Raw genomic sequence first — 15,054 nt, forward strand, 5'->3', positions numbered from 1 at the left:
AAATTTAAGTTTGATTTCAATTTAGTTTCTTGTGACAGTTCTATTCTTAATATTTGAGTTTTATTTTAACGATCCTTATATAAATTTTAAGATTTTCACTGTCTTACTTTTTAACTAAATATTTATTTTCTGTCGCTAATATTAATATTTATTAATTAATTTAAATAAAAAAATTACTTTAATTTTATTAATGAAATTTAATTATATATATATTATTTCTCTTAAATTAATTGATAGACCATAACATTGAAAATAGAAAGGGAATATTTGATGAGAAATAAAGTTGAACGTGCTAATCTAGATTTACACAGCTTAGGAAACCAAAGTGAAATAAATTAAAATCTTAAGATAAAATTATAATATTTTAAAATATGGGACAATAGTGTGTATATATATATATATATTAAAAAGAGTAAACTCAAAATATAGGACCAACAAGTTAATTTTCTCTAAACAAAAATCCTTTAAAACGTGATATAATTAATTATAGCATGAAATCTTAATCAACAACTACTTAATTAATTATATCCTTCTAGTTCAACAGTTCAAATCATTTAAAATGTTTCATCTTCATTTTTTTTAGTTTATAATTTTTCCAATTATCTTAATATTCAACTATAAAATTTTCGTTGATTGGCAAATTAAGTCCCTATCATTTACAGAAATTGCAATTAGAATTTAATCTTTACTCACTTAATCAAATTCTCTAAAATATTATATATGCAAAATTTATCAAACTATAAACACTATTTATAAAGTTTTGTTAGTAAGATTTTATCAAATCTTTCTCATTTTCTCTCTTATTATTCTTTCAACTTTATGAATTTGATCAAACCATATACACTATTGAAGATGTTTTATCAAACATAAAGCATAAGGACTCATTCATGATTAGAGATTAAATTTTAACTTTTTTTTACATGTCATATTGATTACGCTATATTATCATTTTTGTTTAAGGATATTTTTAAAATTATCAAACACATGTGGAATTTAAATATTGAGGTCATCAAAGGGTGCATCATATCAGTTCAAGTTACCCATCATACGAACTCTTACTAATGACAGAGTCTATCACTAATATAGTACTATTAGTAGCGTATGATTTATTACCGAGTGTAAACAAATATAAATTTTGTTATATTTACAAATTGTTTTTACATTATGCTATATTTGTAAGTATTTTGGATTGGATTGTTTTTCATAATTTTTGAATTTGATTAATATATTTCTAGAAAAACATAAACTTTTGGATTATTGTATATTAATATTTAAGACATTGTTATGGGTTAAATTTAGAAAAAGATCACTTGGGTTCGTGTTGTTTTGAAGAGTGCAAATGGGATATAATTATGGGAGAATTAATTGAAAGTTGAAGATTAATGTTTTGGTCAATTATACAGCCAAAGATAATTTATAATAATATCGGATTTTTCTTACATCTCTTTTACTAATAATGAAAATGTTAAAAGTAAAACTACACATCAATTAGTTTAAACCCTAAAAAGTACTTTTTATTTCATTTGTTTTGAAAATACTTCGTTTGTTTTCTTTTTCGAAAAAATAAAAAATAAAAAACAAAAAATGTTATTGTAATATTACTCTTTGATTACCTATCATTTACTATTCATTCTCGTGGATCTCTTTTTGAATTTCAAACAAAAATAAAAAAATTGAAATAGTACAGCAATCACGATCTCAAAAGATAACTAATTAATACAACCATTTTTTTGTACTAAAAGTTCTAAATATTTCCCCATTTCAGAAGAAGTTTTAAATTATTGGACAATAAACATTAATTTTCCTTAGACTTTAGGGGTTGTATTGATTAAAATTACAAACTAATGATTATATATATCAATTTAAACCTCTTAACTTTTGTGAGTAATTTACATCCTATTTATTGATTTCATTTGATTAGTATTTTGTGAAAATTATGATTTGAGCCAATTAAATTTCATCTCCTTTATAAGCTAATTTCGATTTAGACCCTTTTTATATTTAGTTTTGAAAATAATGTATGCATGAATTATTAATTACGTATATATTTCTTCAAATATTAATTTTATAAAATGATAAATTAGAGTAAATGTATGGATGATTGTAAGAGGAAATTAGAGTGTAAAGTGATTTTTGAATGAAATATAATAGAACGGTGTTAATAAATGACACAATAACAAAATATCTTGGTTTAAATTAGTTAATTTGAAATTTAAATTAATAAAAATACTTAAAATAAGAGCAAAGTTCAAGGGGATATGATTTAGGCATAGAAATTATGAAGTTAGCTAAGAGGTTAATTAGATTAATTAAACCTAAATTTTATAAGTTAGATGGATTATGATAGAGTGAGTAAATTAAAGATACACATTACAATATTGTGCATTTCATTTATTTTTGGACAGGCTCTTGAAATATATAGCTAAATTATAATGAAAGCTGAGAGAATAAAGATGAAAACCTCAATCATTATACTAAACCAAAGGATTGAATAAAGATGTAGAGATGGCTCCAAAGTTCTCCATCACATCTCTCCTCAAAATATCCTCCAAGCTTTCATATGAACTCCTTAAGAAATCATCATCACAGCTTGAATCAATCAACAGTTCTTGCTCATCCTCCTCTCCTTCTGCTGCTACTACTTTCTTCTCAACATCATCATCATTCATGATCTCGCACGACGACGCTGGATAGAACTTAGTCGGGTCAGGAAACTCCGCATCTCGTCCCGTTAGTTCTTGGACTAAGGCTCTAAATTCAGATGCGCTTGTGTGAACCCTCATCGGGTTCGATATGTATACAACTTTAAGCGGTTGCTTATTTTCTTCACATGATTTCCTTTTTCGTGTTGTTTTCGTGTTCTTCTTCATCGTCGTCGTTAGCTCACTTACTAGTAAACTTCGATCCATTATTTCGAGTTCGTGTTCGTGAAGAGGCAGTTTTTGAGGGTTTAATTTATGGGAGAAAGAAAAGTGTTTGGTGGCTGCAAAATCATAAGTAGGAGGCTTCTTGGAATGACAGGAGGAAAAAAAAAGTTTGATTTATGTACGTTGATACTCTATTATTTCAAAAGTTACCGTCTTATCTTTTTATTTATTTTTAGTTACGTTCTAAACTTAGGAATAAAAATAAATTATTTTTTCTAAATTATGGAACAATATAAGTGCTGTTTTGTAATAGAGATTTTTGATGAAATGAATTTTGGTAACAAATATTAAAGTAAAGATTATATAATTCAAAAAAAAAGAAAAGAAAAGAAAAAGAGAGAGAAATCACAGGAAATTGGCAAAATTTGGTAAGCCAATGGCGTTGAAGAACCCCAAGGAGAAAACAAATCTTCTCAAATTCACGCGCTCAACAACCGCGTGGCGCATGGGAGGTTAATTACGCCTCTCCCTTTTACCTTGAGCGTGTGTTCCACGATGTATTAGATAGCGTGGAGGATGGTACGCTTTTATACACCAATAATGCACTGGACCGCCGCGAGGTAAACGACAAGTCGTCTCTGTCGTGACGTCATGTCGACTTTTTGTGATGACGTCATAGTGAAAAGCAGCCACGGATGCGGATTGCGGATTGCAGATTGTGAATCAGAATCCACTACTATGCTATGTAGTAATATACCATGCACCCTTTTATTATAAAAATTTCTTTAGGTTAAATTATAAAAATTGTTTTAATCAAATACTGGTACACTTTATTAGTTTTTATCATCCATCTGTCCATGTTTATCTCGATTGTATGAAATCTAATTTTTTTTTCCTATAACTTATGAATAATTTGACCCGTTACCCGTTAGTTCTTTTATTAATGATTTATTGATACAAAAACTATTTAAACATTTTACTTTGTATTTTTAATTATAAATAATTTTGTTTTTTTATGACCATTTGGTACAATTAGCCTAATTCCAGATAATTTACTATTCCCTCCTTCAACACCTACAGTGTAATATTTATTATAACGTCAGAACGAGTTTAATTTAATGATGATTGATATGGTTTTCTTTCTAGAGGTTTAAAGTCTAATTTTTCATCATAACCCACATTGTTGTACTAAAAAAACTATAATGAAATTCGTTTGGAGAATATGATATTGAAATGTCTTTAATAAACCACCGACTCAAAACCTAAGTTAAAATTGTATTATTGGTATACTTACGTTATTTACGATTTTGACTCTAGGATATAGATAAGTACGCAAAATGTATAAACTCTCTAATTTCTATGTCCTCTAGTCCTACTCTATCTCTAATAAAACTATTGATTTTCTTTTACCAGCAAACACAATTAATATACAGTCAATGAACCCATGAATTTACATGAGAACATTTTTTAAAAAAATTATTTGTGTATTTCTTAATAAGTAAGTTGAAATTCCACCCAAACACGTCTTGGTCGCCATCAAAATTGAAACTCAAACATTATCAATAATTGCATCTCTTGTTTAATTTCGTAGCCCTACACTTCAATTCCTTCATAACTCCAATATCATTTAATCCTTTTAATTTCCACCTCTTGTTTAAGTTCATGCACACATAGGATACGTGCAAAAATGGCTTCATTTATTAATTACCCTTTGCAAGAGGGTCGACACAACATTAATTTAGCTTATCAATTTACTTCTCTATTAATTTCATATATTTTTTTAATATGCATACTTAAATATTTTATCTTGAATTCAATCCATTTAAACCTCTCATTACATTCGATTTTTAAAAAAATTATATGAAACTCTATTATAACTATATTGACTAAGTCCTAAATCTTTCATAAATGAATTCACTTAAACTCTTAATAAGAATTTTCTTCTAAATATCATTCATGCATTTACTCTAAGTATTCATTTAGTAGATCAACTAACGTTTGGAATATCTACATTTATGAACTAATGAAAAGAGTATTTTCAAATATAATAATAAAAGAAAAAATTTAATTGATTGTTGTAAAGAATTGGAAGAACTAATTGATAAACTTTTTTAAAAAAAATGTAAAGGAAGTTGATAAGACAAACTTGAAAATCTATGGACTAAAATAATTACTTTAGCATGTATTTAACTATTTTAAATTATCGATATTGAGTTCACCCTAAAGAGTATTAATTAAGACCTATTTTTCATTAAAACGAGTGTAGAAGTTGTCCACTTTATTTTAAATTATTTCTAAATTAGGGCAATTTCAACACTTTTCTATAACTAGTTCTAAAGTATAACACTTTTAAAAACACTAATTCCAAAAAAATAAATAAAAATGGAGTTGCTTTTCAATCATACAAGAAACTGAGACATATATAATAAATTGAATAAAACTATTTTAATGCTAATATTAATATAACATATGTTTATGCCATGTAGTTCTAAAGAGAATGTACGTCCAACCTTACAATATAATAACAGAAAATTGATCCAATAATCAAAAGTTGTTTACTAGTACCAAACAAAAAAAGAGAGAAATAATATTGAGACCCAAATGTGCAACTAAGCCCACATTTTTGGAATAAAACTTTTCAAAATTTGAGCACACATGTATATATAATATAATTAATATAAGATAACACAAACGACAGTAACATTACTCAATAATTACAATATTAATTTGCTAAAGATAGAAAGCTTAAGTTTTATAAAAAAGAAAAATATAAAAAGCTATCAATATTATTCTGTTAACAAAAATATAAAAGTAAAGTTTCAAAAACTTAAACTATAAACTTTGACAAATGAAATACTATCAATAACTAATATTAGAGGCAAAGTTAAATTGATTTTGCATACTTTCCACTATGAGCTAATCGTGAAAACGAAGAGTATGTTCCAAGGATTGCTGCTATGATGCCCAACACGATTACCACCTTGCATGAAATTATCTGTTTTTTCTCAAACAAATACACAACATTAGATTTCTCAAAAGAAAAAAAAATTTATCAATTTGATTAATATTTATAAACCATAGAAATGCAATATAGATATCTAATTCTTGGAGTTTGTATTAATAATAAGTGAGTGGAAAAGAAAACATTAGAATATATATACATTACCTGTATTTTGGAAGCTTCCCTCCCCATGATTTTCAAAAAACAGGAGGCTGGTATTATTATTGCCTGTACCAAATTTCGTATATAAATTTTAGCATATATATAAAGTAGGATAGAAGTATAACACGTTCTTTGTAATTTTGTTTTTATAAACTTTTTTTTAATAACAATAGACTCGTCCTTGAAAATAAGATATAACACTCACACGACAACCAATTAATGAGAGAATAGTACTTATACTATGATGGGTGTAGAAAAATTTTATTTTTCTTAAGTAAAAGTTCTGCCAGTAGGCTTTTAATATAATTAAACATCTCATCTTGTTATTAGTATAATTAGATGTTTTAATTATTAATTTTCCTATAATTAGCAAACTAATTTTAACAATGGTAATTACTGTAAGAATGTTAAACTTTTTTTTTCACAGATTGAAATTTTTCATAATGATAATAATAATATTAGAAAAATGGAGAATTATCCTAAGATCTGAACTTTTGGCCTAACCTTTTGAAGAACCCTAATGCTTCTCTTTAAGTATCAATCGTCGTTTCCTATGGCCACTTTCTATTATATATATTTATTCTATCTAATTATTAAGAACTTTTATATATATGTATATATGGATACCTCTCTAACTATAAATATTAGAACTCTATCTATCACACCATTAATTCTTATCATATGCTTTCTCTCACCATATAATTATTTTCAAAATACAAAATAGTACAAAATATTGTAAAGTGAAAAAAATCACAAATTTTTAGAATTTGGTTTTGTTTTGAAAAATAACACAGATGTATTGAACATACACACTTACAATGAGTATGCAGAGAAGGGAGCCAATTAAAGCCATCACAAGACCTGCATTATTATGTTTTCACACAATACATTTAAACACTTTAATTTTAATTAGTTGTAAAAGCTAGAAATATATATATATATATATGGACACAAGGCAGTTCAACCAAAGGAGTTCACTGTTAAAATAGAAAATTAATAAAAGGAAAAAACATCCATTTGTTCTCCTAAATTACAGATCTTTTAACTTGAATGTAAGTGTATCAATTTATACCATTTTGTTGATGTTGTGTTTGAAAAAATCTTGAGTGAAACTTAATTATATCAATTAAATCTTTAAAAACTTATGCATAAGAGAAACTATTTAGATTCTTAATCATAATCTAATCAAAAAGAGGGGTGTGATAAATTTGATACACTTCCTAAAGTCTAGGGTTAGATGGGTTGTGAAAATTTTAGTTACAAACGTAACATAATGAGAAGAAAAAGAAAACATACCAAAGAACGGGAGAAGTAGAGCAACACAAAGGGAAGAGATAACAAGTGCAGTTCTTAAAAGAATGGAACACCAGTAGCTATTTGAAAGTCTGTTTGGTAGTCTCTCCTCTATACTTTTTGCCAATGGAGTCATCAACAATGCATATTTGAGAAAAATGTTAAGGAAATAATATATATATATATACACTCCAAAATTCAATTATCCCATAATTATTCAATATAAAAGAAATTATGCTAATGTGTATATATTTGAAAAGGATATTTAGTCAATGGAACAATAACCTGTCAACAAAAAGAAAAAAATAGAAGAAGAAATAATTCATATTCTTTCAATATATATTAAAAGTAAAATTTACCCTAATTAGAGGAAATTCACTTTAAGTTCAAATCCATGTAAAAGTTAATTAAATTGATCACACTTCAACCCTAACTGCTAAGAAAATATGTATGGTAAATGTGAAATTACTTACTGTTGTCCATTTTGCAACATTGGAGGCAAGAGCATGTTGTGGCATGTTCAAGGTTATTTGGGACAATATACTTTGGCCAAACATGAGAAATCCCATTATAGCAACTCCCCCATATATTAATACACAAAATACAAAGCTGCCAAATATGTAAACAGATTTCTTTTTAAGTAATTTGTTATAAAGTCTGGACAGATAAACTCATAAATAGTAGAAAATTGATGAATCGTAACACACACATACCATATTAAAAGAGCCTTAGTGAACTTGGTTTTATCTGCCATAGAATGGTAAAGATTAGGGAAAAGAGTATGACCAGAGAAGCAAAATCCATAAGCTCCAATGGCAAATGGAATGCCATTCCAATTCACTAATTCAGCAGCTTCAGCTTCATGAAACCCTATTCCTCCAACTGTTCCCAAATAAGCTATGGTTAGGATTACCACTGTTGTTGCTAGCACCCCACCAGCTGTCCAATTACAGTTTTATCCTCAATGTTAATATAGTACTTTATGATTAAATCTTCATTGATCTGATTAGATTATGTTGTCTGTACTATCGTTAACCAGTTCAGTTCACTAAATAATAACATGATACTAAAAGTATTTAACATAAATTTATTTAATTAGCATGTCTTGATGAAGAAATGATAGAAACAAAGATCAATAATGAGACAAAATACTAATCATGGTCCAAAAATGAATTTGTGAGTATATATTGCATGCTTCATTTTATTTTTTCAACAACTGCCAGTTCATTCTTCTACTATATATATAGCTTCATCCTAATCAATATTTAATAGTTAATATGACTTTGTCATGTTCATTTATCTTATTATCTTAATAACATAGAGTTGTCTCAATTACATTATATAATCTCATATAGATTACCATATATATATCACAAACTAACCAATTTACTAGATAATAACGTAACATAAAAAATACGTAACGTGAAGAATACTGTTTCAGTTACCTAAACTTATTTTATTAACACGTGTCGTGACAAACAAATGATAGAAGCAATTGAATAACAAGACAACATAGTCTACAGGTACAAACAAAAATAATAAATTTGACACATTGTTTTCAAACATTTTTTTTCCCAGCAAATGTCCATTTTTCATTAGTCTACTATATATATATACACACTTCTATCATACTAAATACTAATCAATAATTTATTTAAATATAGTCATCATTGATCTTAACAAATAAAACATTATTCTAATTACATTGGATTGTTTATATATATTACTAAAGTGTTCTATCTACTGGGTAATAACATGACATAAAAGTAGTATATATCATACATAGTTACATAAACTTAACTAAGAAACAAATGAATAACAAGACAAAATATAGTATGCATAGACCATGAAATTAATGAATCTGATACATCGTTTTCAAAATACAGAAAACGTTGATAACATGCTATGTTGATTCAACAGACATGTCGAGTATTTGTTTACGTAAAGAAATAAAATTGTAAAATAAAGAGAAAAGATTACCAGAGAGATATGAGATCCAACGGAGATCCCTAAGCCAGACAGTAGGCAGAACAAGAAGAGCAGTAATAATTCCAAAGAGATAGATTGAGTCCAAATGAATGCCAACAAAATTCAACCATGTATCTGGAAATAGACTGCTAAGATTGTCCTCTTCCAAGATTATGAACTCAACACAGCAACACTGCATACATTTTTTTTTTTGGTATATTAGAAAAATAAGATATGTATTTTAGAAAAAATAAAATAAAAATTATGTAATAATAGTTGTTAATCTCATATTTCAATTTTGGATCTAATTATACTTATTAAATTTTGTAAGAAGTCCCCTAAACTTTTGTGTTTAATACGTGTTTTTCCTTGGGTGTCTAATAGATTTTCGTGTATTTCAAATGAATTGTTTAAAATTTTATTTTGTTAAATAAAAAGTTTTTCATCTCTTACTTCCTAAAATGAATGTTTAATATTTTTTAAAGAAGAAAATCTAATATAAACTTCAAATAACTTTTATATTTTATTTTTGAAAAAAATGAAAATCTTACTTTATAAAAATTAATAGATTTTACTTTATTATTATATTTTTTTTGGAAAAATTTAAAGTCATGTAAGTGTATTTATAATTCAACATTTAATTACTTTTTAAACAAAATGTTTCCTTTTTAGAAAATAGAAAATAATTAAGAAACAATAAATCTAAAGAAAAATAATGTAAAGTATACAAATTGAGACATAAGAAACCACATATATGAAAGAGAGAAAAGAGAGACTCACATATAATTCCATATATAAAAGAACCTGAAAAGAAAACAACTTTAATTAGCTTAAAAGTAAACGAAATATAATGAAAAATAATTATGTGGGGTGAGAGAGGCTCGAACTCTCGACCTCAGGATCACTCTATAGCTATGAGACCTACGCGCTAGCCAACTGCGCCACCACCCCACTGTATGCTCAAACTTTATGCGTTTAATTTAGAAACTTTAAATATTGAATTCAATGTCTATAAATACATACGAAGTTGTAAGTTAGGTTTAAAGTAGGGAATATTTGAAATTAATTGAAAGAGTAAATTTACTTACGGATACGAAGAGGCGTCCAAAGGTTCCAAAAGCAGCTTCACCCAAATCAGGAAAGGTAATAATATTGAATTGGGAGGTTGTCTTTTCAAAGCAATATTTCATAAGCATAGCTGTGAAAAAGCAAACAATCGCAAAAACAAGAAGCACTCCTAAGCTTCCCCATCCAGCTTCTTTTACTGTGTAAGGTGTGGACAATAGCCCTACCCCAGCCATGAAGTTCATTCCTGTCACATCAACAACAATAATACACCATTACTTTTACTTTATTTCTTGTTTGTTGTTTTATATATATGGGTGCTTCTCACCTCGGGATACCAAATTAAGCTCATTTTCAAGGTGATCTAAACTATTTTATGTGGAATTACTCGACGTCAATTGGTTTTTATGAGAGGATTTAACAACATGATATAGAATTAGGGTTGGTGGCTTGCCATTAAAAATGGTCTGTGAGAAGGTGCAACCGTGAGGAGTAGACAATGGCTGGGAAGAAGAGATCTTATATTCCAAATTATGTCCCTCATGGCCATAATAACTGTTTAATAATGGAGCCTTTGCATCAACCTCCACATCCATATCATCAGACTCCACAATTCCATTCTGAAAGCTTGATTTTATGATATTTGGAATTCGTAGAATCCCAAACGTTGGTGACGTTGTTATAGCATATGAATCACTTGCTTCTCTGCCAATTTTACATAACAAAATATTAAACATTAATTTAAATTCTGGCAACCAGTAGGTTTATGAAATTCCTTGCACTTCCCTTTTAACATAAACTACCATAACTTGGTTATCGTATTATACTTACCTATTTAAGACTTCAAATCTTTCACTCTAATTGAACTCAAAGAAAAAGAAAATAAAGCATAGTTGAAAATTTTGTCCACAAAGTCAGAAAGAAGTCATATTGTAAATAACTTGAAGAATAAAATAATAGTAAAACTCGAGATTCGGTTTCTCCAAAATTGGAAAGAAGTCATAATATAAATAAAAATAATGAGTAAAACTCGAAATCCGATATCCACACAATAAAAAAGAAGTTATAATGTAAATAAGTTTTTGTTTTTACTTTAAAAGTAATGAGTAAAATTGGAGATCGTAGTAGGTAGGGTTCAAGAAATTTTATAGGAACAGAAAATAATCAAATAGTCTACAGCCCAACTCCAATCTTTAAAATTTTATTTATTATTAATTTACTCTGATTCATTTAAAATAAACACATGTTTAATAAGAATTTTAATTAAATATATAATAGGTAATTAAGAAAAAGAATTAAAATTGATTAAATTTAAAAGTTGAAAGATGTCAAATTTGAAAAACCATAATTTAAATTTGAAAAGAGGTAAAAGATGAAATAAAGTGTTTATTCCATTCATCGGTAATCTAAATTCGTGAATGTGTAATAATTTAATTTAAAGATATCAAAAAGGTGAGAGTGAAATAAAGTGCCTCTTTTTAACTAAAATAATCACAAAGTACTGCTAAAAGAAAATTCATATATTAAAAGGTGAAATAAATATATTAGAAAATAATTATTAAAAAAAAAATACACTTTTTTCCCTTATTTTATTTTAAAATGCATTTAGCAATTATTAGTTCAGGCCTTTCACTTTCTTTGTTACACACAACATTAACTTTTTCTAAATCTAATAAGAAAGTGAAGAAAATTTATATATAAATTATGATTTTTTATTTTTGAGATTTAAACTCTACAAATTTTGAGAAAACAATAATTTTTTTTTAAAAAAAAATTAAGCTACAGAATTATATTAAATACAAGGGATTTTTTTGGAGGGAAACTATATTTTGTTCATATAATAACCAAACATTCTCAACATGACTAGTGAGTTGTGTGAATAAAATACACATTATATACTCCATGCTAAAGTTTAGAATTAATAAACAAACAACTTTATAAACAAGAACCATATTTAAATTACTAAAATTAGCTAAGATTGATCCCAAAAAAAGTAAAAAAAAAAAAAAAGTAACTTTTTTAGTTTATGTTATCTTTTTCTATCACACAAAGAAAGCAAGACATGAATTGTTGCTATCACATGACAAAAAGGAAAATTAGCACTTTTTTTTATTTTTCAAAATCTTTATCACATTAATAATAATACACAAACCCTAACATTTCTTTTAGTATTCAATTCAAGATCATAACTTAATTGGGTAAAACGTTTTCTCAATTCAAGCCATAACTTTTATCAAATTGTGTATACCTGTATTTATTTTTTATTTTTTAAGTTTGTACTTGTTCTCTAACATTTAATTTTGGAATGTTATTTTATTTTTCAGCCCAATACCAAAACTATATTTTCTTTTTCATTTTTAACACTTGACATAAATTGCTTATAAAGATCGAGAAATGAAGATCGAGATCTCATCAGTTTTTATAAGATGCATGAATTAATTTTCTACCGTTAATTAAGTTTTTATTTTTTTAACAACTTTTAATTTAATTAGTAAAAGTTACTAGCTAGAGATATAAATTTTTGTTATACTTTGTAAATATTTTAATTTATTAATTTATGAGCCACGGACAAATCGAAAAATGTTGAACTCAAAGTAAAGTTTTTTTAGGATGAAGAATAACCAAAACTCATCCTTCCAAAATTATAGATTTCGACATCAGTCTTTGAAGGAAAACAAAAACAACTAAAAAAGTATTATTTTAGTTTTTTTGAAGGAAAAGAAAAAATAGATAAGAATCAAGAACGGAAACATTAACATTAACGTAACGACTTAAACGATCACACCTGAAACTTTGTGGCCATTGTTGTGAAGTAGAGGTGGACTTGCAACCTCGACGGACACACTTATTAATAGCAGCAACGGTGGTGGTAGAGTCGTCGTCTCCGTCGCTGAAACTGCCGCAACTACTAACACTTCTACTTTCCAGTAATCCGTTATTGTTCATCTCTATATCGTCATCTTCGTCTTCATCTTGGCCATCATTATTGTAACGGGGCTGATCCAAGAAAAGCTCTGAATCTTGGTTGTTTTTCTTCTCAGCCATGGAGATTATTTGGAGGTTTATTGAGTAATTTGGTGGGTTTAGAACTTTATAGTAATAAAGGAAGGCCAAAGATGGTAGCTTGTTATTTTATTTTATATATCAAAACACACAGTTGGTCTTTCTTGAATTCCCATGTCGATCTCTTAAGATTACGTATGGGGAATATCCTTATTATTATTATTATTGTTTATGTTATTCATTAATATTATCTTTTGTTTGTGATGGCCTTTATATCTCCTTTTTAAGTCATTTCATCCTAATCGTACCCATCCGATGCATGTTGAAGATTAAGTATTTCTCTTTTAATGATTTGTTTGACTAGATTTTTTATAATGTTTTTCAATGATTAATTTGATGTTGATGGAATGAAAATGAAGAATAAATTATTGTTCATGTCTCCGAGAAGTTGTTCGTTTTATTCATTTTAAAAGCAAATTGAACCTTGTTGATAATTAGATCTTGTTGCCGTTTGTTTTCTCATGGACTTGATTTTCGAACTACTCTTTCTAGTTTGGTCTCAATTTTCAAACTTAACCTAATTAAAAGATTCTTACACACCCGTATTTGTGTCAAGCTATTTCAGAAGTTTATAGTTCAATTAATCACATAAAAATTGAAGTTAAAGTTCTTATTAAGAGATTAATTACTTTCTCTTGAATGATGTTTATAGATCGTTCTTCTAACCCTACTGACTTTCCATAGTGTCATCTTGTAGAGCTTTTACTATTTTATTTATGAAATGTTTTGAATACTTATCTCTTTATTTTTTTCTCCTCTTTTCTTGTTTAGTCCATCTCAAATATTACTTTTTCAAATATCACTCATACATTAAGAAATCGTTTCTTTTTCTTGTTGGTTAGTACATCTCATATAATCACTTTACTTTTATCAATTTCGATAATGTAAGATACTTCTTGTTCTTTTATCTTTTTAAAAGTTATGTACGAGATGTATTAAGAACAAAGAAGAAAAAACAAGAAAAAAAAATCAAAAAGAATGAATGATTGAGTAATATTATTGAAAAAAATTCCAAATGTATTTTAGTAATATATAAAAAATACGAAATATATCATATATATCAAATATATATTACAAAAGTATATGTATGTTTTTCGTATTTCATATATTAAAAAATTTAATATATATAAACATAACATGGAACGACAATCATATGTTCCATAATTAAACATATTGATGCGTATTATTATCTTTTAAGTTCAATTTCTTTTCTTTGAATCTCTGTTATGTAAAAACATAAACGAACAAAGAGAAACCATTAGACAAGAAATACAACATATTTCTACAAGATGAACCACTAGACAAGAAATACATAACAATTGATTCACTATAAGCGACATATGCTTTTTAGTTTTATTTTTTATTGTTTGCTAGGTTTTGTATTTCAAAAAATAAATTAGTCTAATTTATTGTAATTTTTTATTTAAAAATTATTTCAAATGACAAAATTAGTGAAAACAAACGTGATGAAATTTTATTATATTATATATATATCTTGATTCGTTAATTCTACCCTTGTTATAAATACTTGGTTGTTCAGAAATAAATTCAACCAAAATACAAAAGGGGAAAAGGAAAAATCATGCATGCCCTTCTCATCTTCTCTCCCAAAACTTCCCATTATTTCTTCCTCGT

At 26.9% G+C, this 15,054-nt stretch overlaps 2 protein-coding genes and 1 non-coding gene across 4 annotated transcripts; all 3 read right to left on the minus strand.

The window, feature by feature from the left end:
• Positions 1 to 2,474: 2,474 nt before the first annotated feature.
• LOC105434994 lies at positions 2,475 to 2,909 on the minus strand. Its single transcript, XM_011653883.2, has one exon. The coding sequence runs from the start codon at positions 2,907 to 2,909 to the stop codon at positions 2,475 to 2,477; it is 435 nt and encodes a 144-aa protein (XP_011652185.1).
• A 2,616-nt stretch (positions 2,910 to 5,525) lies between these two features.
• LOC101213895 (amino acid transporter AVT1A) lies at positions 5,526 to 13,528 on the minus strand. Of its 2 annotated transcripts, none has more exons than XM_031881607.1 (12): positions 13,142 to 13,528; positions 10,811 to 11,061; positions 10,380 to 10,603; positions 10,072 to 10,095; positions 9,304 to 9,484; positions 8,037 to 8,205; positions 7,797 to 7,932; positions 7,589 to 7,608; positions 7,327 to 7,472; positions 6,848 to 6,891; positions 6,034 to 6,096; positions 5,526 to 5,862 (listed from the first exon to the last, which is right to left on the minus strand). In XM_031881607.1, the coding sequence occupies exons 1-12, from the start codon at positions 13,399 to 13,401 to the stop codon at positions 5,752 to 5,754; spliced, it is 1,629 nt and encodes a 542-aa protein (XP_031737467.1). In that variant the 5' UTR covers positions 13,402 to 13,528; the 3' UTR covers positions 5,526 to 5,751. The 2 variants fall into 2 exon arrangements, with proteins under 2 accessions (XP_031737467.1, XP_011652186.1); XM_011653884.2 differs by having other exon boundaries at positions 8,037 to 8,262; positions 13,142 to 13,527.
• TRNAM-CAU lies at positions 10,158 to 10,242 on the minus strand. Its single transcript is given in 2 exon segments — positions 10,158 to 10,193; positions 10,205 to 10,242. It is a non-coding gene; the product is annotated as a tRNA-Met (tRNA).
• Positions 13,529 to 15,054: the final 1,526 nt, after the last annotated feature.

Source organism: Cucumis sativus, chromosome 3, assembly GCF_000004075.3.
Source record: "Cucumis sativus cultivar 9930 chromosome 3, Cucumber_9930_V3, whole genome shotgun sequence".
Classification (NCBI taxonomy): Eukaryota; Viridiplantae; Streptophyta; class Magnoliopsida; order Cucurbitales; family Cucurbitaceae; genus Cucumis; species Cucumis sativus.